Source organism: Anomaloglossus baeobatrachus (genome assembly GCF_048569485.1).
Source record: "Anomaloglossus baeobatrachus isolate aAnoBae1 chromosome 5 unlocalized genomic scaffold, aAnoBae1.hap1 SUPER_5_unloc_26, whole genome shotgun sequence".
NCBI lineage: Eukaryota > Metazoa > Chordata > Amphibia > Anura > Aromobatidae > Anomaloglossus > Anomaloglossus baeobatrachus.
In genome coordinates, this window is record NW_027441802.1 from 380,343 (window position 1) to 405,742 (window position 25,400).

Sequence of the window (25,400 nt, forward strand, 5' to 3'; positions counted from 1 at the left end):
ACAATCAATAAGCTTCTCCTCAGCTACCCGTCAATCACATTTAGAAAAGCAAGATCTCTAGGTGATAGATTGGTGCATAGTCACTTTGAGGAAAACAGACCGACGAGGACAACAACTGGAACAAAAGGATGTTTCAAATGCCATGACTGCATAAACTGTAGGTTTATTGAGGAAGGCAAGGATTTCAAGAACTCCAGTGGTACCAGGGTTTACTCCCTTAGGTCGTTAATAACATGTAAATCGAAAGGGGTAGTGTACAAGGTGACTTGTGGATGTGGCAAAATGTATGTGGGCAAGACTATCAGGGAACTGAGACGCAGAGTGGGCGAGCATAAGGGAGACATTCTGAAGAAGAACGACACACCTGTGGCGAGACACTTTAATACCTGTCAGAACGGTGACCTGGGAAGTTTTAGAGTAATGGGCATTGATCTCATTCCCCCCCCTCGTAGGGGTGGTAATTGGGATATGACTATCCTCCAGAAAGAGTGTTTCTGGATTTACAGTCTGGACACAATGACACCGGGAGGATTGAATGAATCTCTGTCTTTCATACCTTTTTTAGGAGCACCCTAGAATTAGGGGAATTCATAGGAGGGATAGCCGACGCCCGAGTGGGGGCACCAATAGGCGGGGGAGCTGTTTAGGGTGCCGACCCCCACATGATAGGTAGGGCCTTGTAGTCAGGGTGAGTGACTAGTGTGCACTCTAGTTTCTTATTTTCCAACTTGACTTTGACTGTCCCCTGAGAATTCCAGCCCTGAAGGTGGGCTTTTTGGTCCTAAGTCCCACTTACCTCTCCCCACATGACTAACTACCCCCCCCTTTTTTTGATGTGGTATTTCATGTACCCTTGTTATATGGATCAGGCTTGCTCCATACTCGAGTACTGAGTTCTGCCCCTGTTATGCGTTGTAATGAGTCTCGCCCTGCTGATGTAAATTTTCCCCCCTGGTTTTTTTTTGGCCTTTTCTTTGGCCTCTTTGGACATCTTCCATGACTATATTTGGCCAAACTCCTTGTTTTTAATTATCTTTTGTGTGAAGTCTGACCATTGCCATAATGTTTCGTATACCGGCGCGTCTGTGGTCTTGAACCTGCGTGCCTAGTTGTGATTGATTGGTTCTGCGGCTCGTATACTGGAACGCTCATACCATTATGGGCGTATCCGGTTTCAGTCTGTATAAATTCAGAGCTTGCGTTCCATATACCCGGATGTTGTCACATCGGGTATTAGCTGTGACGCCTATGTGGCGACGCGGCGCTTGATGACGAGTCACTTCCGGTTCAAATGCATGCCGGGAGTGAGCGTCACTGACGGTGATCGATGACGCGTCACTTCCGGCCCGAAGGTTCTCTGGGAGTGCGCGTCACCGATGACGCACCCATTTGCGCATGCGCCGTGCTATTTAAGTAGCGTCCTGTAGACGCTCAGCGCGGCATTTATGAAATCTGGGTCGGATCTGTACGCCACGATGCGGTGAGTGTTGGGAACCTATGGGCTTGACTAATATGGCCTGATTGACGGCCCTAAGGTTTATTCTATGTATTTCCTTTACAGTGATCTGGGCACCTTTTGATTGTCATCCGGTGGCAATACCGGTTGACTGCACTTCCCCACTGGAACTCCCCTGATGATCTGCCTTTGAAACGTTGGGAGTGGGCACGGTGAATATATGCCTTTGGGTTGAGCCTTCAGAGGGATTTTTATGCGCTGAGGAAGCAGCCCCCTGTCTGAACCTCTAACCTGCACTAAATGCCCGTGGAATCTCCAGACCTGGTAAGACCGTTCCCACTTGGAGTGGGATTTAAGCTATATACGGTTTATACAGGTACAAGAGTTTTTCCATTGTTTTTGATACACACAGACAAACATATTCCCTGGGATGGGGCTCTGATTGTTGGTTCTGGTTGTGTCTATGCCTCAGGTGGTGACCAGTAATTATTAGGTGATTCCTGCCGTGGTACCATTCTGAGACATAGCGCTTATTTTTGGGCCTTCTATATATAGCTCAATTTTAGCCTTTGGTGGTTGTGTTGCCACCTCTGTTTCTAACCCGTGAGCACTAGCTCACTTTTATCCGCATATTTATTAAAGGTTATTTTTTAGGTCTATTCCTTTTCTTATAATTTTGATCCAGCTAATTCTGTCAATTACTGTGGATCCTTGTTTTGGTATACTGCTATTTACCTGAAATAGGAAGAACAAGTTGAAAAATAAAGAGATAAAGAAGAGGAGGTGGAAGAAGAATTTAGAGACAGTAAAGACAACAGAAACATGGGAAAGTAAGATGAAAGGGGAAGGGTACAAAGGGTTCCCACCCCAGTGGACGCGCCCTCCTACATCAAAACCACATTTTCAAGGCTAACCTTCTAGGTACAGAAATAAGAGAATGGAAAATTACCTACATACCTGCCCCCCGTGAATCCATAGACCCATATCCGGTGAGTCCCTGAACATGATCCACGGGGCCCACGTAGCATCAACTTTGTCCTTGTTGCCGAGTGTCTGACCTATCAAGGTCTCCATCCTGAGGATCTCATTGCACTCTGCTATGAATTCATCCCGTGATGGGATTCTAGTTTGCTTCCAATATCTTGGAATTAGGTTTCTGGCAGCTGTTAAAAAATGTCTTAATAAACCTTTCCTAAACCCTGAAGCAGAAACATTCCCGAGGGACAGGAGAGCTAACTCTTTTGTGGGCTGGATCTGCCTCAAGGATAGTTTATTGAGTAACTGGAAAATGCTCTCCCAGAATGATCTCACCGGGGGACATGACCACCAGATATGAGTGAGGGTTCCCCTCTCCTTTTGGCATCTCCAGCACACATCAGAGGCTGATGGAAAGGCAGCATGGATACTCACAGGACACCTATACCACCTAGATAGGATCTTGTAGCACCTCTCCTGTGATATCACATTCAGCGAAATTTTACCAATAAAGAGAAGGATTTTGGTCCGCTCCTCAGCCGAGAATGACCTCCCCCACTCTCTCTCCCATTTCCCAAAGTACCCAGGCAAGCCGTCCCTCGCACCTCTGCATCTGAGAAACAAGTCATACAAGGTCGAAATGGTATGGCCTGGAGGATCCTTCTCTAGGCAAAGGGTCTCAAAGGGTGTGAGTGCCCTATAGATGTCTACCCTCCTAGCCATAGACACTATAAAACTTTTCAGCTGTTCGAAGAAGAACCACATATCTTGAGATTTGTTGATATCTGAAGAGTAATTATGTAGGGGTTTAATACCTGTGTCTGAGATAAAGTCACGAATAATAGGATGGTCACTCTTCCTTTTATGGAGGAATGTTGATCTTTGGAAACCCGCCTGAAAATCTGAATTACTATGGGCCTAGAATGGAGGACAAGTCAAGATAATAAATATAATTATATAATCCACCTGTGTGTAATCAAGTCTCCGTATAAATGCACCTGCTCTGTGATAGTCTCAGTGTTCTGTTTAAAAGGCTTGTTTTATTATGTTCTGTGTGGAGACAGAATAAGGATGTGATATCCGAAACGCGTCCTCCTGCTCTATGCTTTGTGTACTTGACATAATAGAATTTTATTTACAATGAAATAAAGAAAAAACTTTTTTTTTACTTTTAAATTTTGGACCTGTTTGCTGGACAATCCTACAAAATACTGAGGAATTTACCTGCAGAGTATAATTTTGCATTAAATCACACAGATTTGTGGGTAAATAAGTGGTTATGATGTGAACAAAACATTTGTGTAGGAACATCACTAATCCCAGTGATCGGAAGAGAAGGAACGATCGTTCCTGCAACAGTTTTGGGGGTTCTTGTCAGTAATACACAATTAGTGTTTTATCAATTGCAATACACAGATTGTGCATTTGATGGAGTAAACACTGAACAATTAGACATCTCTTCATGTTTACATTTTGCTTCTAAGGCGATGTGTTTACCTGGACAGGATAAGGTGATCTATCATTCATGTTTCCATAATCATTCCTCTTGTCATGCCAGAATAGTGACTGTACAGACAATACATGATCTGGTGACCCCAGTAAGTCCAAATAAGATTTGTTTCCAGGTCATGTCTGTGACAGAGATGGTTTCTGCTTTCTTCCCTTCTTGTGTACATAAGTCAGAATTACCTATGGGATTGTATTGTATAGAGGGAAATGTGAGATCTATTTCAAAGAAGGAAGGAAATTTCAATATCACTTCTATAGGAAAAAGAAACTTAACGGTATCCCCAGTACAATTCAATTTATCACAGATTAATGATTTCCCTTGGGATATGTGGACAAGTGAGATAAAGAAGGACAAGGGATTGTTAGATTTATTAACAAAACAATTAAAGGAAGCAGAAATTATATTCCAGCATGAACAAGGTAAACTGGATGATATTGAACACGAATGGAACGCAATGTCAGGTAAAACTTGGTGGAAAGGTTTTTGAAAATCAGTACAAACTTGGTCACAGCCTTCTGTGAAGACAGCAGTAGAGAATATTTTATTTATTCCTATTATAATCATATTTTTATTAGTTTTGGTTTGCATTATCTATCAAGTTATTGCAATGTGCAAAAGATATATAAGAATATGAAAATAGAGATGAAGAAAGAAGATAATATCCTAAGAGAAATGCTAAGACGCAAACACATAACTCTTTGACAAAAAGCTTCATGTTGGATGGTTGCCAATCAAGGTGTTGGCCCAGGATCTTCAAAAGAATGAATGTGATGCGAATGGTGAGAAAATGAATTATGATTTCCAGGGATTCCTCAAAAATTCATTTCAGGGGGGATTGTAAAATAATAAGGATTCATGAATATTTTTAATGAATCTTACATTTTAGGCTAAGTTCACACATCCTGTGTTTTGCATCAGTCACAATCCGTAGCCTTGAGGAATTACGGAATCCTGCAAAATATTTTGCAGGAATCCTGTATTTCCCCATAGACTTCTATTAGTGACGGATTGCGACTGATGACCCTGCGTTGCATCCGCTGCGTCGCGGTCCGTCGTTTTTGACTGACCGCCGAGCGGGGAGCAACGCAGAATGTAACGTTTTTCGGGCCGTCAAAATTAACGCGCCGCGCAGGAATCCGTCGCCATCCGTCAAGCTTGTAATGCATGTCTATGGTGCTGGATTCCGTCGTAATCCGTCTTACAACGGAATCCAGCGCAGGATTCCGTCATGCTCTACTGAGCATGCCCAGCATGCTTGGCACGCCCACTGGGCTGTCCCAAACACAGACGGATCATGACTGATCCGTCAAAAAACGGACGCACAGCGGATGTAACGGACGCAACTGATCCGTTTTTTCACAGGATTCCTGTGAAAGGAATCCTGTGAAAAACACATCAGTTGCATCAGTTGACATCTTGAAAATGACTGATCCGTTGCTGACGGACCTGACGGATTGAAAACACAGGATGTGTGAACTTAGCCTAAGCCATTATGGTTTGAATGTACAGGGTTAAATTTTAGAGTACGAATTGATTTTGAAGAAGCGGGCCAACCACCTGTTGGTAATTATTCAGTATGACAGTTCAAGACTGTTTTCTCCTAGCTAGAACTGTAATTAGTTGCAACCTTGACAAGGAGACATATACATTACCGGCTGCCAGGACATATGGTGAACTAAAATATCCATAGTAAAGCCTTGAGAGTGTTTCAAGCTATGTGCAAATATCCATTACAACTTAAAGCTCATATTCAAATATTGATAATTGCATCATGCAAAATCAAGATTGGAAATGAGTTGTATATTGGGTTCTGAAGCTCACTGTAGAACCGTGTTTAGCCACGAGTAGGTGAGTGATAGCCAAGGCAAAACAGTATATAAGCTGGCCACGGCTTATGGGAGATAGAAGGCCCTACCATTGTCACAAGTAAACTGATGGAAGACTGCTAAGAAGCATCACTGCCGTGACATCACAGCTATATGTAAGATACAATGGACTCTTTTTAAATACTCACTCTTTCACTAACAAGGCATTATTTTACTGTATCATTTTTAATGATTTTTGAATTTTAAATAAACCCATGTATTTTACCTCATTTTTCTTCTCTGAATAATCTTTAAGCACTGGGCTGATTATTCACGTCAATCCTATTTTTAACAGGGATATAGTCGGGAAATAATAATGTTTATCTGAGAAACCTCCCTAGGGGTTATGTTATGGAACAATCTGTTTAGGGCGTTTACCTTTGTGCCTTTCCCTTGATTCCCTTTGGGACACACTTGTGTACTATTGTTTTAGGATTGTGGGATTGCTAATTTTTGCAATAAAGATGTTTTATGGGGTATTTTGTCTTAGTGGTTTTTTTGAGGACCCCTTGATTATCTGCTGTATATATTATACCCCTGTGTGAGATCTTTGATGCACAACAAGTTTTGATTTCCGAATAAAACACTTCTGACATTCTGAACATGAAAATGGCTTCTCCGCTGTGTGAGATCTTTGATGCACAACAAGTTTTGATTTCCGAATAAAACACTTCTGACATTCTGAACATGAAAATGGCTTCTCCCCTGTGTGAGATCTTTGATGCACAACAAGTTCTGATTTCCGAATAAAACACTTCTGACATTCTGAACACGAAAATGGCTTCTCCCCTGTGTGATATTTCTGATGTATAGCAAGGTGTGATTTCTGAATAAAACATTTCCCACATTCTGAACATGAAAATGGCTTCTCCCCTGTGTGAGATCTTTGATGCCAAACAAGTTCTGATTTCCGAATAAAACACTTCTGACATTCTGAACACGAAAATGGCTTCTCCCCTGTGTGATATTTCTGATGTATAGCAAGGTGTGATTTCTGAATAAAACATTTCCCACATTCTGAACATGAAAATGGCTTCTCCCCTGTGTGAATTCTTTGATGCTCAACAAGATGTGATTTCTGAATAAAACATTTCCCACATTGTGAACATGAAAATGGCTTCTCACCTGTGTGAATTTTCTGATGTTTAACAAGGACTGATTTCTGCATAAAACATTTCCCACACTCTGAACATGAAAACTGCTTCTCCCCTGTGTGATTTTTCTGATGCTGAACAAGATTTGATTTCCGAATAAAACATTTCCCACATTCTGAACATGAAAATGGCTTCTCCCCTGTGTGAATTCTTTGATGCTCAACAAAATGTGATTTCTGAATAAAACATTTCCCACATTCTGAACATGAAAATGGCTTCTCCCCAGTGTGAATTTTCTGATGTCTAACAAGGACTGATTTCTGAATAAAACATTTCCCACACACTGAACATGAAAACTGCTTCTCCCCTGTGTGATTATTCTGATGCGAAAGAAGATGTGATCTCTGAATAAAACATTTCCCACACACTGAACATGAAAACTGCTTCTCCCCTGTGTGATTTTTCTGATGCTCAGCAAGATCTGATTTCCGAATAAAACATTTCCCACATTCTGAATATGAAAATGGCTTCTCCCCAGTGTGAATTTTCTGATGTCTAACAAGGACTGATTTCTGAATAAAACATTTCCCACACACTGAACATGAAAACGGCTTCTCCCCTGTGTGATTTTTCTGATGCGAAACAAGATGTGATCTCTGAATATAACACTTCCCACACTCTGAACATGAAAATAACTTCTCCCCTGTGTGAGATCTTTGATGCCAAACAAGTTCTGATTTCCGAATAAAACACTTCTGACATTCTGAACACGAAAATGGCTTCTCCCCTGTGTGATATTTCTGATGTATAGCAAGGTGTGATTTCTGAATAAAACATTTCCCACATTCTGAACATGAAAATGGCTTCTCACCTGTGTGAATTTTCTGATGTTTAACAAGGACTGATTTCTGCATAAAACATTTCCCACACTCTGAACATGAAAATGGCTTCTCCCCTGTGTGAGATCTTTGATGCCAAACAAGTTCTGATTTCTGAATAAAACATTTCCCACACACTGAACATGAAAATGGCTTCTCCCCTGTGTGATTTTTCTGATGCTCAACAAGATCTGATTTCTGAATAAAACATTTCTCACATACTGAACATGAAAATGGCTTCTCCCCTGTGTGAATTTTTTGATGATTGGAATTTTGGACTTGTTTGAAAAGAACAGGTGATAGATCTTTCCTAGGAAGGACTGAAGGTATATCTGGCACAACAGCATGCTCTTCATATGTAGCATGTGTGATACTTTGATCATCTGTTTTAACTTCTGAAGATATTACAGGTCCATCTGAACTCCCGATACAGTCATCTGCTAAAAATAAACACAATGTTATTATTATTTAATATTATTTTGAAAATATATTTTTTAAACCATAACATCAGAAATTAAATTAGAAATAAATGTATTCTGAATCTGTTTTCCAATTTCGAGATCTACGAGTTACATCTTCGTTAATTCGGACCTCCCATTCCTGTCTCCAAGATATCTCTCCAGTAGCAACAGTTCTCTTAAATGTCAAACAGTAAATAATCTGAGTGACTATCACAATGTTACTGCGGGATAACAAGGGACAGGGGGCTCCTATACTGTGGCTCATGCTAGGAGACCTTAGGCTCTCTCTAACCTCTGAATTACCCCTGAAGGTGGAGATGCCAGAGTCTTGTGCCTTACTATTCTCCTGACCAGATCTAATCTGTTATCCCCCAGTGAAGTAAGGGGCAGGAGTATAATGGAATCAGATTAAGACAGATGGAAAAACCAAAATTCAGACACACTGCAAATTCACAGAAATAAACATTGAGAGACTAAGGAGAAAAGCAGGAGCAAGAAGGCAACAACAAAAAGACAACAAGGGTTAACACCACAACAGCTCATAGTAATAATGCACAACAACTATCCGTAAGTCTGGATCACAACACCTCACCAGACCAGTATAGGTAAACTATAAATGGTATTAATGAAATAGTCCAGCCAGCATATACAGGAGGGGAGCGAATGATACTGGCTCCCCTACAGCATGAAATCAAAGAAATTAACAAGCAGCCCAGCAGAGATTAACTCTTGCTAGCCTACTTAAGTCTGTAGTTCGACGCCTGCGTCTCCCTGCGCTGCAACACAGACATCAGAGAAGTTAGCAGGCAAAGTGTAGTTTCAACAGATCCTGACGCCGCCATAACAGTTCGCAAAACCTGCAAAATCTCCTTGTTACATTGATCCACAACATAGACAATTTCAAAGAGGTTGTTTTTTTCAAAGACAAAAATAAAATAGTTAAAGCCACATGTAATAAATAATTATTAGTTCCTATGTGACAATTCACCTGTATCCGATCCATTCCCCAGTTCCTGCTGCTGCGCGACTGATCAGGGAGGAGTAGTGACCATAAAAAGCACATCTGGCATTTTCATCAATATTTCTCTTTACAGCATTTACTGATTGTTGTAATTATTGATGAGCGAGTGTATTTGTTACTATTCACAGAATAGTACGGAACATGAGGAGCAGGAGCAGGAGGAGGGGAGATAGGAAGTGGCATATGATGAGGCGGAAACACTGGTAGAAGTTGGGCTCGCTATTCTTGGCATGTGTAGAATGTGTGATGTTACAGTTTGCGACTCTATCCCAGCCTCCACCAGGTTCACCCAGTGTGCCGTGACAGATATTTATCATCTGTGTCCACAACAACTTGTCTACGTGTTTGTTGTTAGGTGGACCTTCCCGGTTACGGCGTTGGTCAGAGCACGATTGAGATTGTTTAAACACGTACTTGTGTAACGAAGGGACGGCACACCGGGCAAAATAGTGGGGGCTGGGAACACTGTATCATGGGGCAGCCACAGCCTAGAGATCACGGAAATACTGTGTTCCCACAAACCTAAAAGGCAACCAACAACTCCATGGCTAGATATTTGGCAATGTGTGAGTTTAGGTTTTGTACCTGTGCATGCGTGGCTGGGTATTTACGCTTCTTTTCAAAGCTCTCAGGCACGGACAACTGGACACTTCGCTGGGACAAGGAAGTGGATGTGGTTAATGTTTACTGTGTCTGTGCAATCACAGATTGTGGGCAGGATGTATGAGTGCCTGCTTCCTGGACAGCAGATTGTGAAGGATGTAGCACAGGTGACATGGCAGTGGTTTGACCCGCAGACACAAATTTAGTACCCTGGTGTTTTGCCCACCTACTGTCTGTCTGCAGTTTCCAATGTCATTTCTGCTTATTATTTGAAACTTCACTTTCCAAAACTGAACTACTTCTATTCCCTCCATCTTCTAACCTCCCCTCTCTGTGTGTGGTACCATGATAACTCCTAGGCAGCACACTCACTGTCTGGGGGTTATGCTCAACACCGATCTCTCCTTCACCTCCTACAGACAATCTCTTGGCCACTCCTGTCGCTTGCAACTCAAGAACATCTCTAAAATCCGCTCCTTTCTTACCATGGAAACTACAAAAACCCATACTGTGGCCCTGATCCACTCCTGCCTTGAGTACTGGTATTCTCTATTAATCTGTCTTCCCCAAACTAGACTCTCTCATCTACAGTCCATCCTTCATGCTGCAGCCAGGGTCACCTACCTGGCTAACTGTTACTCAGATGCTTCTGTTCTGTGCCAGTCATTGCACTGGCTGTCCATATATCACAGGATCCAATTCAAACTGCTTGTTCTCACCCACAAAGCTCTCCACAGTGCGGCACCCCCCCCTACATCTCCACTCTCATCTCTGTCTATCACCCTACCCGTTCTCTATGCTCCGCAAACAATTTTTGACTAACATCCACACTAATCCAAACCTCACACTCCCAGATCCAAGACTTCTCCCGAATTGCACCAATCCTCTGGAATGCTCCGACCCAAGAAACCAAGACGAACCACAACTTACTCAGCTTCAGACGTTTTCTAAAAACACAGTTTTTTAGGGTGGCCTATCACACTCCTAATAGTCCATCCACGACTTCTCACAACATAACTCTCTATCAAACTCCACCCAAAAGTATCTCAAAGATTGGCTGACTGGTTCAAGCAACCTTTATCTATCATCCATGACTATGGAAAGTCTGACTGACGGCCTTACCTCCTTTGACCTCTTAACCTAAAATAAAACACAAGACTACGTGACATTGGATGTAAAGGCCACAGCAGCCCCGTTTATTATCACCAAAATAATAACACTTTAACCATAAACTTAGTAAATAATTCAATAAAACATAACCACCAGCAAAGGAGGGGGGGTAATTGAAGAGTACCATTGTACATGATTGCAACATCAGCTCCACCATGTGCCCTCAGCCGCACCACACCGACTCGAGGACACCCAGCCGAGTGTTGCCCAACCACTGCCCTGCTGGGACCGAGCCCAGCAGGGACCCAAGTTAACATGCCCCGTTGTGACCCAGCACAGCAGGGTCCCACGTTAACATGTCCCGTTGTGACCCAGCACAGCAGGGACCCACCTTAACCAACACACCATTGCACCACCAGGGGTAACCCGCTCCTGCACTGGGTTCCCCCCCGCTCTTTGTGCAATCCACCGACTTCAAATACCCCCCTCCTTTCCGCCACAGCGAGCACGTATGACACCTTGTACGTGCGAGTCCAGCCACCAAAGACCATCCAGGGCCAACACCACGGTTCCGTTTAACCAATACCTGACTGTCTCCACCATCCAGATGAAACCACCCCATTAAACTTCCAAAATTAACTGGAGACTCCAAAGCTCCCCTGCCCCAGAACCATCTTCCCTCACATGGCCGGCTGCCCGGTACCCAGCTGGCCCCCAGCATCTGCCCAAAACAGCCTGCGCGACCAGTCCCCAACGAGAAGCATTAGACGCCTGCCCTATCCCGAAAGGATTGGACGCGAACTCTGCTTCGTTGAGACCGCCACACTGCAGGCATCTTTGAAAATGTAGACAAACTGACAATTGAACCAAGCCAACCTACCTTGATGTAACCAACTGGGAACCCACGTGGGTTCACTTAATCTCTGACCATCTTATGGAAACACACTTTGTCAACCAACAAAGATGTCCCCAAAAAGGAGTGACGCCCTACAAGTGACCACATGGGCACTAACACCCCGACGGACAAACACAGACCCAAGGCGGTCATGCCTGGTGTCATGGAACAGGCCCCTTGACAGTATGGTGCCCAAGTCCCTTCCGCCCGGATGCCGCACAAAACAACCGTGGTCGCTCCTTCTGCTGGGACAGAACAGTCCTTAAATATCCGACGACATGGCCATCCCAAGCACAATCCGTTAAAACATCCTAAATGCCCCAGGGCCAACACTGAAGCCCGTCCAACCAAACTGAACCCCTATACATTACCGCTGATCAAAACATCTGTACCCCCAAAAGAAGGTCGAAAACTTCTAACAGAACAGGGCACCTCACCGCTCAAGTACTGCCCAAACATGAACCAATCAGGCCTGGGGTGCAAACTGCTGCATGGGATACCCTCAGTTAATATGATGCCTGAAAACAGACCCGAATACCAAACAAACAACCGACCTCTCTCCACAAACTGAATAGGTCATTAACCTGTGCCCGGAATTACCACTGTAAAGCCCACCTGTGGAACACTCATAAAATCGCAAGAAAGCGATAAGACTTGTCATGCGGTCCAAAGGATCCTTGCTTCCGCTAATTGAACCCTGTACGTGTCCCCCCAGCCAATTGAAAATTATAACGACAGCCGTGATTCGCCAACGCTGTCCCTTGCCGCAAAGAAATCCAGGAACCCCCTGACAATTCCGAACTAAGAAGCTGAATCAAGCTTCTCACCCCCAACTCATTCAGCACCAAAAATCCCTCGCTGGCAGCCGTTCGTCATACGTGTCACTTTACGACCATCAGGCCCACCTGTGTAAAGAAAACCTGTGCCTGGTAAATGGCCTATTGCACACGACTGCCATACAATCACCAAAACGATACTAATTGCGAAATCCCTCAGTGCATGCACCTGGCATACAAAACCCAATATGCACAAAGTCTGATAAGCTGACGTTGGCAACCAGCCACAACATGACTTATGCTGGCTTCCCAAACAGTCCCCCCAAAACAAAAAACAATGTTGTGTCTCGAGTAGAATGTGTCCCCCTGGCACGAAAAGCCCACATTAACATCACGACCGTCGGTCCCAGGCCTTAACGGCTCAGGCGCCAGCAGCACCCAGTGGTACGAATAACCCATGCAGCATTGGATAACAGGCCTGACCCAAATTATCCTCTGCCAATGTACAAATCCCGTCACCTCTAACGTCAGTTGCTACACAACAAAGGAAACAATCCAAACATGCCTGATATTGAGAGGAGCCATGATCCCAGCCACAACAATATGCTGTAATACATGAAACCGACCTGGAAAAACCCAAACAATATCCCCCAATGACCGTTGGAACCCCGGTCTTCGTGAAATGATAACCTTCCACCCCCTTAGCTGAACCTTACAAATTCCAGAATCCGCAATATGCCTTCCACTTTTGCTCACTCATATACCAACAAAGACCAATGTGAAACACTGCCAGTGCATATGCCCGTCGGCGAGAAATCCCAGCCTGGTAAGAAGCCTGCCAGCAGCACCCACTAATCCCCAAGGACTGCACACAATGCCCAAAACTATCACGCTGCTGAAAACACGAAACAATGGGCAACGCCGCAACGTATACCGCCAACCGGGACTGAAACCTTCCATGCAAGCGGGCTCTACTCTAATGCCCGCCCACGGTTGCCCAAACAGTCACACCCCGCCTGGTGTGGCAAAACCCATGCAATATTGCCCCATAGCTTGGGCGGCCCAGGATGAAGCACCCCGCTGGTTCCAAAGCCAACCAGACATAAAACCATAAAGGGTTCGGCCAGGCCGAACTCTGTTCCGAAACCCAGAACAGCCAAACAACACCTAAGACAACTGCAAATTACCCGACTCCGAGCAAGCCGGAATCCACCCCATGCTGTATCCATCCGCAAAAACTGTACCAGGGAAAGCTCAAACCGTACCGGAAACTGAAAACAGTGGACAACTATTATCTTATCGAGAGGATAACTCACCCAGCGCATACTGCCATGCCATTGTTCCTCCTGTCAAGAACTAGGCAGGCCCCTGACCCCAGAAATGTACCAATGAACGGTATTAAGATAAGACACGCTATGACCCCTCACAACCCAGCTAGTCTCTACTGCGAGACAACCCAGAAGTCACTAAAAGGGGACTCCTCATAAACCCCGACCGGCCAGGCTCACTCCTCTGCAGCCTGCAACAACGGTCCCCCACTGCTTTAATAAACAGAAAACACTCGTGCACCACCCGTGGTAGCCCCAAACAGAGAAATACTACCCATACATGCCTCTATCGGTGCCGAGGGGAGTATATACATGTATACACATACATATACCATTTTTTTTAATTTTTTTTTATTAGATATATGAACTTCATCTGAAATCATTGCACCTGGACCTTACCAAAGCACCGAAGTAACTGCAGGGTCCACCACTGCTATAAAATAGACTAATGCAACAATCCCAACGACCCCGGCTAACCCACATGACATTAAACCGTCGGCGTATACACCCCCGAACCCAGAAATGCACTAACCTCCATAATAGCAGCAACTACTCCCATTCAACATCCAGGAAACCACCCCGAGCTCAAGGCCCTTGTCCTGGTCGACCTGCCAGCATAGGACCACCAAACAATCCTACAAGGCTTACAACCGTTCCCCATATTAAGCCAGGCCACAATGCCTGCACCAAAGCACGACTGACTACCCGACAACCATAACACTATAGTTAACCCCAGCACCCCAGCGCTACTTGCCAAAGGCAGAAATGCCAATCAGCACTTGAGCTCGCTGCAGGGCCGACAACTTGTAATCAACTGTAACCTCCCAGAACCAAGACCTTTAAAACCAAACTCCCCCCACTACTATCAAAACACAAACCCAAGTATGCTGCATCACCAACCCCCCCACCTAATCAATAAACCGAGTACGAGGTGCAAGTGAACCATAAATCTTACCAGGCTGACTCCAAGGTGTCCCCGGAACAGCCGTCAATGATCCTCCGCGCCAAGCAGCCCCAGGCCCCGGGACCTCACCAGCTTCACCGGCAAGGTTGACCGGCTGCCCAGGCTGGAAGCCAACTTCAAGATGTTGCCGACCCAGAGCAGTAGTTAGGCAGCTCCGGCCGCTCCTCCGTCATGACGCTCTCAGTCGTCTGCAACGATCGCCGCTGTCCAGGATCCTACACCGGCCCTGCACTACTGCGCAGGCCGCAGCCGCTGCCCGGGAGCACGCACCGGCCCTGCGCAGGCCGCACTTACAGGTTCGCCGTCCGGTCACATGACAGCACCGCAGGGCCACGTGACCACATCCTCCGGACGCCGGGGCCAAGTGATTGCGACGCCGGACCACATGATCGCGCCGCGGGTCACGTGGCCGCGCCGGCCACATCACCATGCCGACCCCGCGCCGCAACAGAGAAAGGCGATGACGTCACTCACCGCCTCGTCGCTGTCCTCTCCCCGGCATCCTTGCTGCTGCTGCCCGGGTTCGCGCACCGGCCCTGCGTGGACGCGCAGGCCGCACTTCCGGGTTCGCCGTCCGGTCACATGACCGCACCGCCGGGCCACATGACCACATCATCCAGACGCCAGGGCCAAGTGATTGCGACGCCGTACCACATGATCGCGACGCGGGTCACATGGCCGCGCCGCCCTCATCACCATGCCGACCCCGCGCCGTAACAGAGAAGTGCGGTGAAGTCACTCACCCCCTAGTCGCTGCACTCTCTGCGTTGTCGCCTCCCTCAGACATCCTCGGTGCCGCTGCCGTCCAGAGTACTGTTACTGCTGCCGCCGGAGGGGTCCTGCTGGGCTCTGGAGCCGGCGACGGGAGCCCGGTCGTCTCAGCCTCCCACTCGTCCGACGTCCACCACTGCCGCGTCCACTGGAACCAGCGCTGCCCACGCCACTCCGCCACAGCCGGCATCCTTCCTGACGGGGGCCTCCTACCGGACCATCCTCGATTCCAGACGTCTTCCAGGTGCCAAATGACCAACCCCCAACACTCTGCCCTATATATACTAACCCACACTGACCTACCCCTAACCAATCAAATGTCCCTATAACTCCTGTAGCCCCACCTCCTGGTTTCCCGCCCAAAATAGCTCACCTTAACCCTTTGCTACACCCTCTGGCCTAGCATCCCTCCTAGTCGTGTTGCCCTTCCTTGAGCCCCTTTGGGGCAGCAGTACGGGTTATCTTTTCTTTGAGATGGCTGGATTGTCATTGGAAATGAGCACCTGTACCTTGTCTCTTCCACCACTTCATTGTAGATGTAAGCTCTCATAAGCAGGTTTGTCTTTTTTTGCTATAATTATTGTATTTTTCATAACTGTTACCTGCTTAGATATGTGCCTCTGAATTGCGCTGCAGAATATGTTGGCGCTATAGAAAAAAAGATTATTATTATGATTATTATTATTATTACTGGGGTGCTTGGCTGCCATGTGGGTCTGCATACTCGTGGTGCTCAGGTTGCCTTTGCCCTGGCCTCTGCTCAACTTGGATGGCAGATGCTACAGATTACAATGTTTTTCTCTGAAGGACTTTCAGAAAAAAAACTTCCAGACAGCGGCTGAAGGCCTCCTTGCCCTGACTTGGTCCACAGTGGGGGTGCACTTCGGAACAGTTGACCAAGTTCTCACTCTGGGCAAACCACTACCCCTTGGTGCCTGTGTTGGTGGACATATCCATCTTCCTTTGTGTTGCTGTGCTGGCTATGCATGTCAACGGTCCTGGTTGGATCAGTGGACTCATCATCGACCACCTCATCTTCCATCTCATTTTCCTACACAGTTGAGATTGTAGGCGGACCTGATGGAAACTGTGTCTCATCATCAGCAGCCTCCACCTCAGGAGACAGTAAATAAAGTTCCTCAAAGTGACTTTCTTCTGGCTGTAGGTCCTCAAATACTTGCGCATCAACGCACGCCACCTTCTCCCATCACTCTTCAATGCTGCATAGTGAGAAGCCAGAGCCAACCAAAGGATATGTACAAAACAGATCTTCAGAGTGGCCAAGCTAGGGGTAATATGTCTCATGTGACTGATGATGGGGGGAGGAAGGAGAACCAGGTTGAAGATTGGATGGGCCACCCTTCTGTGTATCAACAGTAGACTGTGTGGTCATGGAAGATTTGTTACTGCTTGAAAAATGCAAAGAAACCTTGTTGTCTGCCATCCAAGACAGTATCTGCTCTCGCTATTCTGGCTTACACACGTTCACATTCCAGACCGAAAAATTTGAGGAGGAGGGTAAAGCCCAGTGCCACAATAGGCACATTGTAAACTGCTATGGAATATGTATTCCATCATATGAGTCTCAATGGGGGAGGGACTGCCTAAATGTATAAGTGAGCACAGTCCCTCCCAAACGTAGGTTACTGGGCCACTTCAGGGCCCTCACCAAACTCAGCTTTCCTGACACTTGCAGGCCCTCTGAAAACTTGAATTGAGGGCCACAGAATGAAATGAAGGAGGGGGAGGGTAAAGCTCAACGCTACAATGGGCACATTGTAAACTGCTATGGAATATGTATTCCATCATCTGAGTCTCAATGAGGGAGGGACTACCCAAATGTATAAGTAACAGGAGTCCCTCCAAGACGTACAGTACAGACCAAAAGTTTGGACACACTTTCTCATTCAAAGAGTTTTCTTTATTTTTATGACTCTGAAAATTGTAGATTGGATAGGACAATGACCCCAAACACACTTCCAGGCTGCTTAAAGGCTATTTGACTAAGAAGGAGAGTGATGGGGTGCTACACCAGATGACCTGGCCTCCACAGTCACCAGACCTGAACCCAATCGAGATGAAGGCAAAAGGGCCAACAAGTGCTAAGCATCTCTGGGAACTCCTTCAAGACTGTTGGAAAACCATTTCCGGTGACTACCTCTTGAAGCTCATCAAGAGAATGCCAAGAGTGTGCAAAGCAGTAATCAAAGCAAAAGGTGGCTACTTTGAAGAACCTAGAATATAAGACATATTTTCAGTTGTTTCACACTTTTTTGCTAAGTATTTCATTCCACATGTGTTAATAATTCATAGTTTTGATGCCTTCAATGTGAATCTACAATTTTCATGAAAGTCATGAAAATAAATCAAACTCTTTGAATGAGAAGGTGTGTCCAAACTTTTGGTCTGTACTGTATGTTACAGGACCACTTGAGGCCTCTCAAGTGAATGATCAAGATACCAATGGGCACGTTCTAGCTGGCCTTGTAAAGTACTGGGGAATAGCGAACTAGAAATTATGTATGACAGACGGACCTACAAAATGTAAAAGTCAGGCCCCTCCCAATTATAAAAGTAAAAAAAGTCAAAAACACTACATGTGAACAAAAGTTAAAAGGGACTTTTTTTCTCTGGTTTATTTAGCGTTATATACAATTGATTATGCAGGAAAAACTGTTTCTTAACGTTTCTGGCCTGTAAAATGCAATTTAGGTAAGGTGTGGTAAGTGTTCATGTGCATCTGTAAGTGGCGTAATAATGTGACATCCTCATTCCCAGAATTCATATGTGAGTCAGAAATGCATGCAGGCATATCCTCCAGGCTCTCCCCATTCAGTTACAACACTTTCCCATCCATTTCATGCTTTTCCTCAGGCCCCCAGACCTCTTTGTTGGGTCCAGCAGAAAATTATTCGCATTTCCCATTGACTTGCACTGTACTTCCTATTCAGAACGAATACACGAATATTACAAAGTACTCGTTACGATTATAGCGATTACGAATATTACAGTACTCGCTCATCTCTAGTTGTAATTAATTTTATATTTTCAGCTTGAGAAGAGTAACAATACAGCAGTGATGGGGAACTTAGTAACTCTTCAGCGTCCCGCAATCGCATCACAGGGCGCAGACAGGAGTTGGTATGTGGGAGTTCCATTTTGATGATGCTGTCAAAAATGGACATACAAGTTTAAAAGGCTAAGAGCCGCCTCTGTTAGAGACAGATGCCGGATATTTAAATGGGTTGTCCAGATGTGTAACATTGATGAGCTATCCTTAGGCGGGTTTTGCATGTTGCGACATCGCAAGCCGATGCTGCGATGTCGCACACGATAGTCCCCGCCCCCGTTGCAGGTACGATATCTTGTGATAGCTGGCGTAGCGAAAATTATCGCTACGCCAGCTCCACATGCACTCACCTGCCCTGCGACCGTCACTGTGGCCGGCAACCCGCCTCCTTCCTAAGGGGGCGGGTCGTGTGGCGTCATAGCGACGTCACACGGCAGGCGGCCAATAGCGGCGGAGGAGCGGAGATGAGCAGATTGTAAACATCCCGCCCACCTCCTTCCTTCTCATAGCAGCCGGCGGCAGGTAAGGAGATGTTCCTCGCTCCTGCGGCTTTACACACAGCGATGTGTGCTGCCGCAGGAACGAGGAACAACATCGTACCTGTCGCGGCACCGGCATTATAGAAATGTCGGAGAATACACCGATGATACGATAAGGACGCTTTTGCGCTCGTTCATCGTATCTAGGATTTACACGCTACGATGTTGAAAGTGACGCCGGATGAGCGTCACTTTCGATTTGACTCCACCGACATCGCACGTGCGATGTTGCAATGTGCAAAGCCGCCCTTAGGCTTTATAACCAAAGCAGGTAGCAGGGTCTTGCGGTCTATGAAGATGAACATTAGGGCTCCATTCATCAAGATTTTGTAATGTACACTGAAAAATGACATCAGGGACTGGAGTGAGATTTCTGGCATAGGGAATGCTACAGTTTGTTAAGATTTAAATGTAACTGCATGTCCCTCCCCCGACTGTGTTCATGGTGTAATAGTCTCTCTCTCCTCCACTGTTCTGTATGTACTACTTCTGGTGGGGGGATTGTTTGTTCTTCTCAGCATGGGACTCATCCAATCCACAACTTGGTAGACAGAATAGAGTCAGGACATCTAGAATCCTTTCAGGTATCAAATGTCCAGGGGAGAGGTGGGCCCTTCTGCCCACCTAATTGGCTGATCCCAGGAGGAGAGAACAATGAGACCCAAGTCAGTCAGTTGTTGGATCTCGGCTGGAGAAGGACTAGGAACTATAGCTGAGGCTATATGGACTGTCACAGATTGGAGATCAGTGGCCACGTGGGATTGTGTTTTGTTGTTCACCCTTTTGGACTCAGTCAATTCATATAAGGACCATTGCCATATTTGCCCTGGCGTCGAAATACCAGGAGGCGCCCAGGATCTGTTGTTTTGTTGTGGACTCCTTGCAGACTTTAAGGATTTATATTCAAGTTTGATGCTTTATCTTTGTGGTTCCAATAAAGCCCTTTGGATTGTTCCTCAGCCTGGTGTCACGTACTGCTCTGTTGTAGACCCCGTTACAAACTGGTTGGCATCGGTGGGATCAGAGCAGAAGGAATGGAGGACTACGGCCCATCAACGTCTGGAACCAGAATCTCAGAGTACAAGAACTGGACTGCGGGGAGCCTAAAAACAAAGGCCCGTGAATTAGGAGTCGACTACAAAGGACTCTCCAAGGAGCAACTAATTGAGGCTTTGGAAGACGCTCGCCTGCAAGATGGCACGGAGGAAGTATCTCCACAGCAAGGGGAGGAAAGACAAGAGCTGGAGGTAAATACCCAAAAAAGTCAGTGGGTTGTGTGGTATGAGGAGGAGATGGCACTGCTGGGAGATGAGGCCACCATAGAAGATAAGAGGGAGGCTATTTGCAGAGCTAAGGAGAGGGCAATGCTGGAGAGGCACCTTGCTATGGAAGCAGCTAGAAGCTCGAGACAGACTGTAACCACAGCACCCACCATAAAGGAATTCCCCAGAGTGTCCCGCAAGGACTTTAAGCCATTTAATGAAGCTGCAGACGACATTGAGGGCTTCTTCCAGGACTTCGAGCACCAATGGCGATTAATGGAAGTCCCGGAAAGGGAACAAGTCAGACACCTGGTTGGGCTCTTAGAGGGTGGAGCTGCTGAAGCTTATAGAATTATAGACCCTTGGTGGAACTACGATTATGGAACCATTAAAGAAACCATATTGGAACATTATGCCGTGACTTCAGATACTTACAGGACTCAGTTCCGTACTTTAGCCAGTGATGGGTAAGGGTCTTTCAAAACGTATGCCCACAGACTAAAACAAGTATGTCATCGCTGGCTGGAGGGAGAGGGAGCCTTAACTTGGGAGACCTTCTTCCAGGTTATCCTAAAAGAACGGTTCTATGCCAAGTGCCCTACTGAGATCCAGGAATGGGTATGTGAGAGGAGACCAGAGACAGCAAAACAAGCTGCAGCTCTAGCTGATGAAGTGCTCACTATCAAGCCTCAGTGGAAGAAGCTGCTAGCAGAGCTCACTATAGTTGATCCCCGAGAAATTCAACCAGCAGCAATTCAAAAGGGACCAGGAATTGCCATTGAATTGGCTGGAGGTACTCAGAGCAGGGGCGTAATTACCGCGGTCGCAGAGGTCCCGATTGCAACTGGGCCCGGAAGCTTTTAGGGGCCCACTCTGCAGATCAGCAGGCAGCTCCTTTCTGTCAGAGAGGAGCTGCGCTGATGTGTGGCAGAAAGCTGCTTTTTTTTTTTTATTTTATTCTTTACAGTTTTACTGGCAGCAGACTATTGTGAACGATCAGCTGATCGCTCTCAATAGCCGGCGGCCGGTCGCTCAGCTGAGCGCTGTCACTTGCCGGCGGCCGGGCATGCTGGCGGGCGGGCGCTCAGCTGAACGCTGTCACTTGCCGGTGGCCGGGCATGCCGGCGGGCGGGCGCTCAGCTGAGCGCTGTCACTTGCAGGCGGCCGGGCATGCCGGCGCTCAGCTGAGCGCTCTCACTTGCCGGCGGCCGGGCATGTCGGCGGCCGGGCGCTCAGCTGAACGTAAGGCCACTGCAAGACAAAATAAAGTTTGTGATTTAAAAAAAAAAAAAAAAAAAAAAAAAAAAAAAAAAAAGAGCATGCGCAGTGAAATCCTACGGATTGCGCTGCTCAAAAAAAGTTACATGCGCAGCGTCAAAATAACGACGCGTCGTCCAGCGGATGCAACGCAGACACTTGCGTTACAGTGCGTTGTCCATACAAGTCTATGGAGAATAGCGCAGTGCGTTAACGGACTGCGCTATTCTCCATAGTGACGGACTCCGCTGAACGCAAGTGTGAAAGTACCCTCCCCCGTCATCGCGCACAGCAATGATGAAGCATAGAGCGTCGCTCCATGCTCCATCATTCTCCCCTGTGCTATATGGTGACGTCACTCCTGTGCGACTGCTGTGCTGAGAGCACAGAGCACAGGACGGGAGGACGCCGACCGCAGCAGGGGAATGGAGGAGAGGTGAGGACGAGCAGCGGGGGAGCGGAGGAGGAAGGTAAGAACTTGATTTTTGTTTTTTTTTTTTGTTTGTTTTGCGTACATGGTGGCCAGAGGCCGGGGGTGGGGCTGCATTACACATGGAGCATGGAGGGGCTTGCATTATACATGGAGCAAGGGGGGGTCTTGCATTATACATGGAGCATGGGGGGGCCTTGTATTATACATGGAGCATAGGGGGGCCTTGCATTATACATGGAGCATGGGGGGGCCTTGCATTATACAGGGAGTATGGGGGGGCCTTGCATTATACAGGGAGCATGGGGGGGCCTTGCATTATACAGGGAGCATGGGGGAGCCTTGCATTATACAGGGAGCATGGGGGGCCTTGCATTATACATGGAGCATAGGGGGCTGCCAGCATTATTATACATGGAGCATGGGGGCTGCCAGCATTATACACGGAGCATGGGGGGCTGCCAGCATTATTATACATGGAGCATGGGGGCTGCCAGCATTATACATGGAGCATGGGGGGCTGGCAGCATTATTATACATGGAGCATGGGGGGCTGCCAGCATTATACATGGAGCATGGGGGGGCCTTGAATTATACATGGAGCATGGGGGGGCCTTGAATTATACGTGGAGCATGGGGGGGTTGGCTGCGAGCATTATACATGGAGCATGGGAGTCTGGCTGCATTATAAATGAAGGCCTGGGAGGCTGGCTGCATTATAAATGAAGGCCTGGGAGGCTGGCTGCATTATAAATGAAGGCCTGGGAGGCTGGCTGCATTATACATGGGGGGGCTGGTGTGAATTATAATATATGGACTACTATGGGGTGAATTATAATATATGGAGAATTATGGGAAATGCATTATAATACATGGAGGACTATGGAGCTGCATTCTAATATATGAAAGGATATGTCGGACACTTTATACAATATGGAAGGCTATGTAGGGGCCATTATAGTATTTGGAGAACTATATAAAAGGTGGGACAAAGATACAAGCATGGGATGGGAATGTTTTGTGCTGAGGGAAAAGGGCTCTTTCCCTCAGCACCCAGATTTCCCATGCTCTGATATAATAATAATAATAATAATAATAATCTTTATTTCTATAGCGCCAACATATTCCGTAGCGCTTTACAATTCAGGAGGATCATATACAAACAAGTAACAGTTATAGAAATACAATATTTAGAGGGGAAAAAAAAATACAACCCTGCTCGTGAGAGCTTACAATCTACAATGAGATGGGGGGAGAGGCAAGGTTCAAGTGCTTATTTACAATGACAATCCAACCATCTCACGGAAATGGGGCTGGATAATGGTTTCCTGGACCAGTGGGCCCGAGCCTTGAGATGCCTTTGGGTGCCATGGAGTTTGATGTGGAGCTATGTTGTGAGAGGTTGTAGAGGGACTATGTGAATCGAATCTGATTAGGGAGTGTGATAGGCCGCCCTAAAAAGATGCGTCTTTAGGGTGCGTCTGAAGCTGAGTAAGTTGTGATTTGTCCTAACTTCTTGGGGTAGAGCGTTCCAGAGGGTTGGTGCAGCTCGGAAGAAGTCTTGGATCCGGGAGTGGGAGGTTCGAATTAGTGTGGATGTTAGTCGAAAGTCGCTTGCAGAGCGTAGAGAACGGGTGGACTGATAGACAGAGAGGAGGGTGGAGATGTAGGGGGGTGCTGCACTGTGGAGAGCTTTGTGGGTGAGAACAAGCAGTTTGAATTGGATCCTATGATATATGGGCAGCCAGTGCAATGACTGGCACAGAGCAGAGGCATCCGAGTAGCGGTTAGCCAGATAGGTGACCCGGGCTGCTGCATTAAGGATTGACTGTAGGGGAGAGAGTCTAGTTAGGGGGAGACCAATTAATAGAGAGTTACAGTAGTCCAAGCGAGAGTGGATCAGGGCCACGGTGAGGGTTTTTGTCGTTTCCATTGTGAGAAAGGGGCGGATTCTAGAGATGTTCTTGAGGTGCAAGCGGCAGGTGCGGGCAAGAGATTGTATGTGGGAGGTGAAGGAAAGATCAGTGTCAAGTATAACCCCCAGGCAGCGGGCTTGCGGCCTAGGACTTATCGTTGTGCCACACACAGAGAGGGAGATGTCAGGTTGAGGAAAGTTGGAAGATGGAGGGAAAAGAAGAAGTTCAGTTTTGGAAAGGTTAAGTTTCAGATAGAGAGCAGACATGACATTGCAAACTGCAGTCAGGCAGTCACTGGTGTTCTGTAGTACAGCGGGGGTGAGCTCAGGGGAGGAGGTGTATAGCTGTGTGTCATCAGCATAAAGATGGTACTGAAAGCCAAATCTGCTGATGGTCTGACCAATTGGGGCAGTGTAGAGGGAGAAAAGAAGAGGGCCAAGGACTGAGCCTTGAGGGACCCCAACAGTGAGAGGAAGAGGAGAAGATGTGGAGCCAGCAAATGATACACTGAATGAGCGGCCAGAAAGATAGGAAGAGAACCAGGAAAGAACAGTGTCCTTTAGGCCGATAGAGTGGAGCATAGAGAGAAGGAGATGGTGGTCAACAGTGTCAAAGGCAGCAGAAAGGTCAAGAAGAATAAGCAGAGAGTGGTCACCGTTACGTTTTGCTGTCAATAGGTCATTGGTCACTTTGACAAGGGCAGTTTCTGTTGAGTGTAAAGGGCGGAAGCCAGACTGTAAAGGATCTAGAAGAGAGTGAGAGGAGAGGTAGCGGGTGAGGCGAGAGTAGACCAGGCGCTCCAAGAGTTTAGAGATGAAGGAGAGATTGGAGACTGGTCTGTAGTTGCTTGTGCAGGACGGATCAAGAGAAGGTTTTTTTAATAATGGAGTAATGATAGAGTGTTTGAGGGAGGAGGGGAAGATACCCGAAGAGAGAGAGAGATTGAAGATTTTAGTTAGGTGAGTGGCGACAACCGGAGAGAGGGACTGGAGTAGAGGTGTGGGGAAGGGATCAGTAGGGCAAGTTGTAGGACGAGAGGAGGATAGGAGCCTGGAGACTTCCTCCTCTGTGACTGGGTCAAATGTGGAAAGTGAGCTGGATGGAATATGGGGAGGGATGGGATTCACAGGGCTTGGTGGCTGGGAGCTGATCTCTTGGCGGATGTTTTCTATTTTCTCTGTGAAATACGAGGCCAGGTCATCAGCATGAAGGGCTGTGA

At 46.6% G+C, this 25,400-nt stretch overlaps 1 protein-coding gene across 1 annotated transcript in view; it reads right to left on the reverse strand.

Annotated features, from left to right (window-relative positions):
* Positions 1–5,349: 5,349 nt before the first annotated feature.
* LOC142259099 (uncharacterized) overlaps positions 5,350–25,400 on the reverse strand; it is a 43,656-nt gene continuing 23,605 nt past the window's right edge. Inside the window, exon 3 of the mRNA XM_075331615.1 lies at positions 5,350–8,042. Coding sequence (XP_075187730.1) covers positions 6,336–8,042 — 1,707 coding nt within the window. The 3' untranslated portion in view covers positions 5,350–6,335. The remainder of the gene's footprint in view (positions 8,043–25,400) is intronic.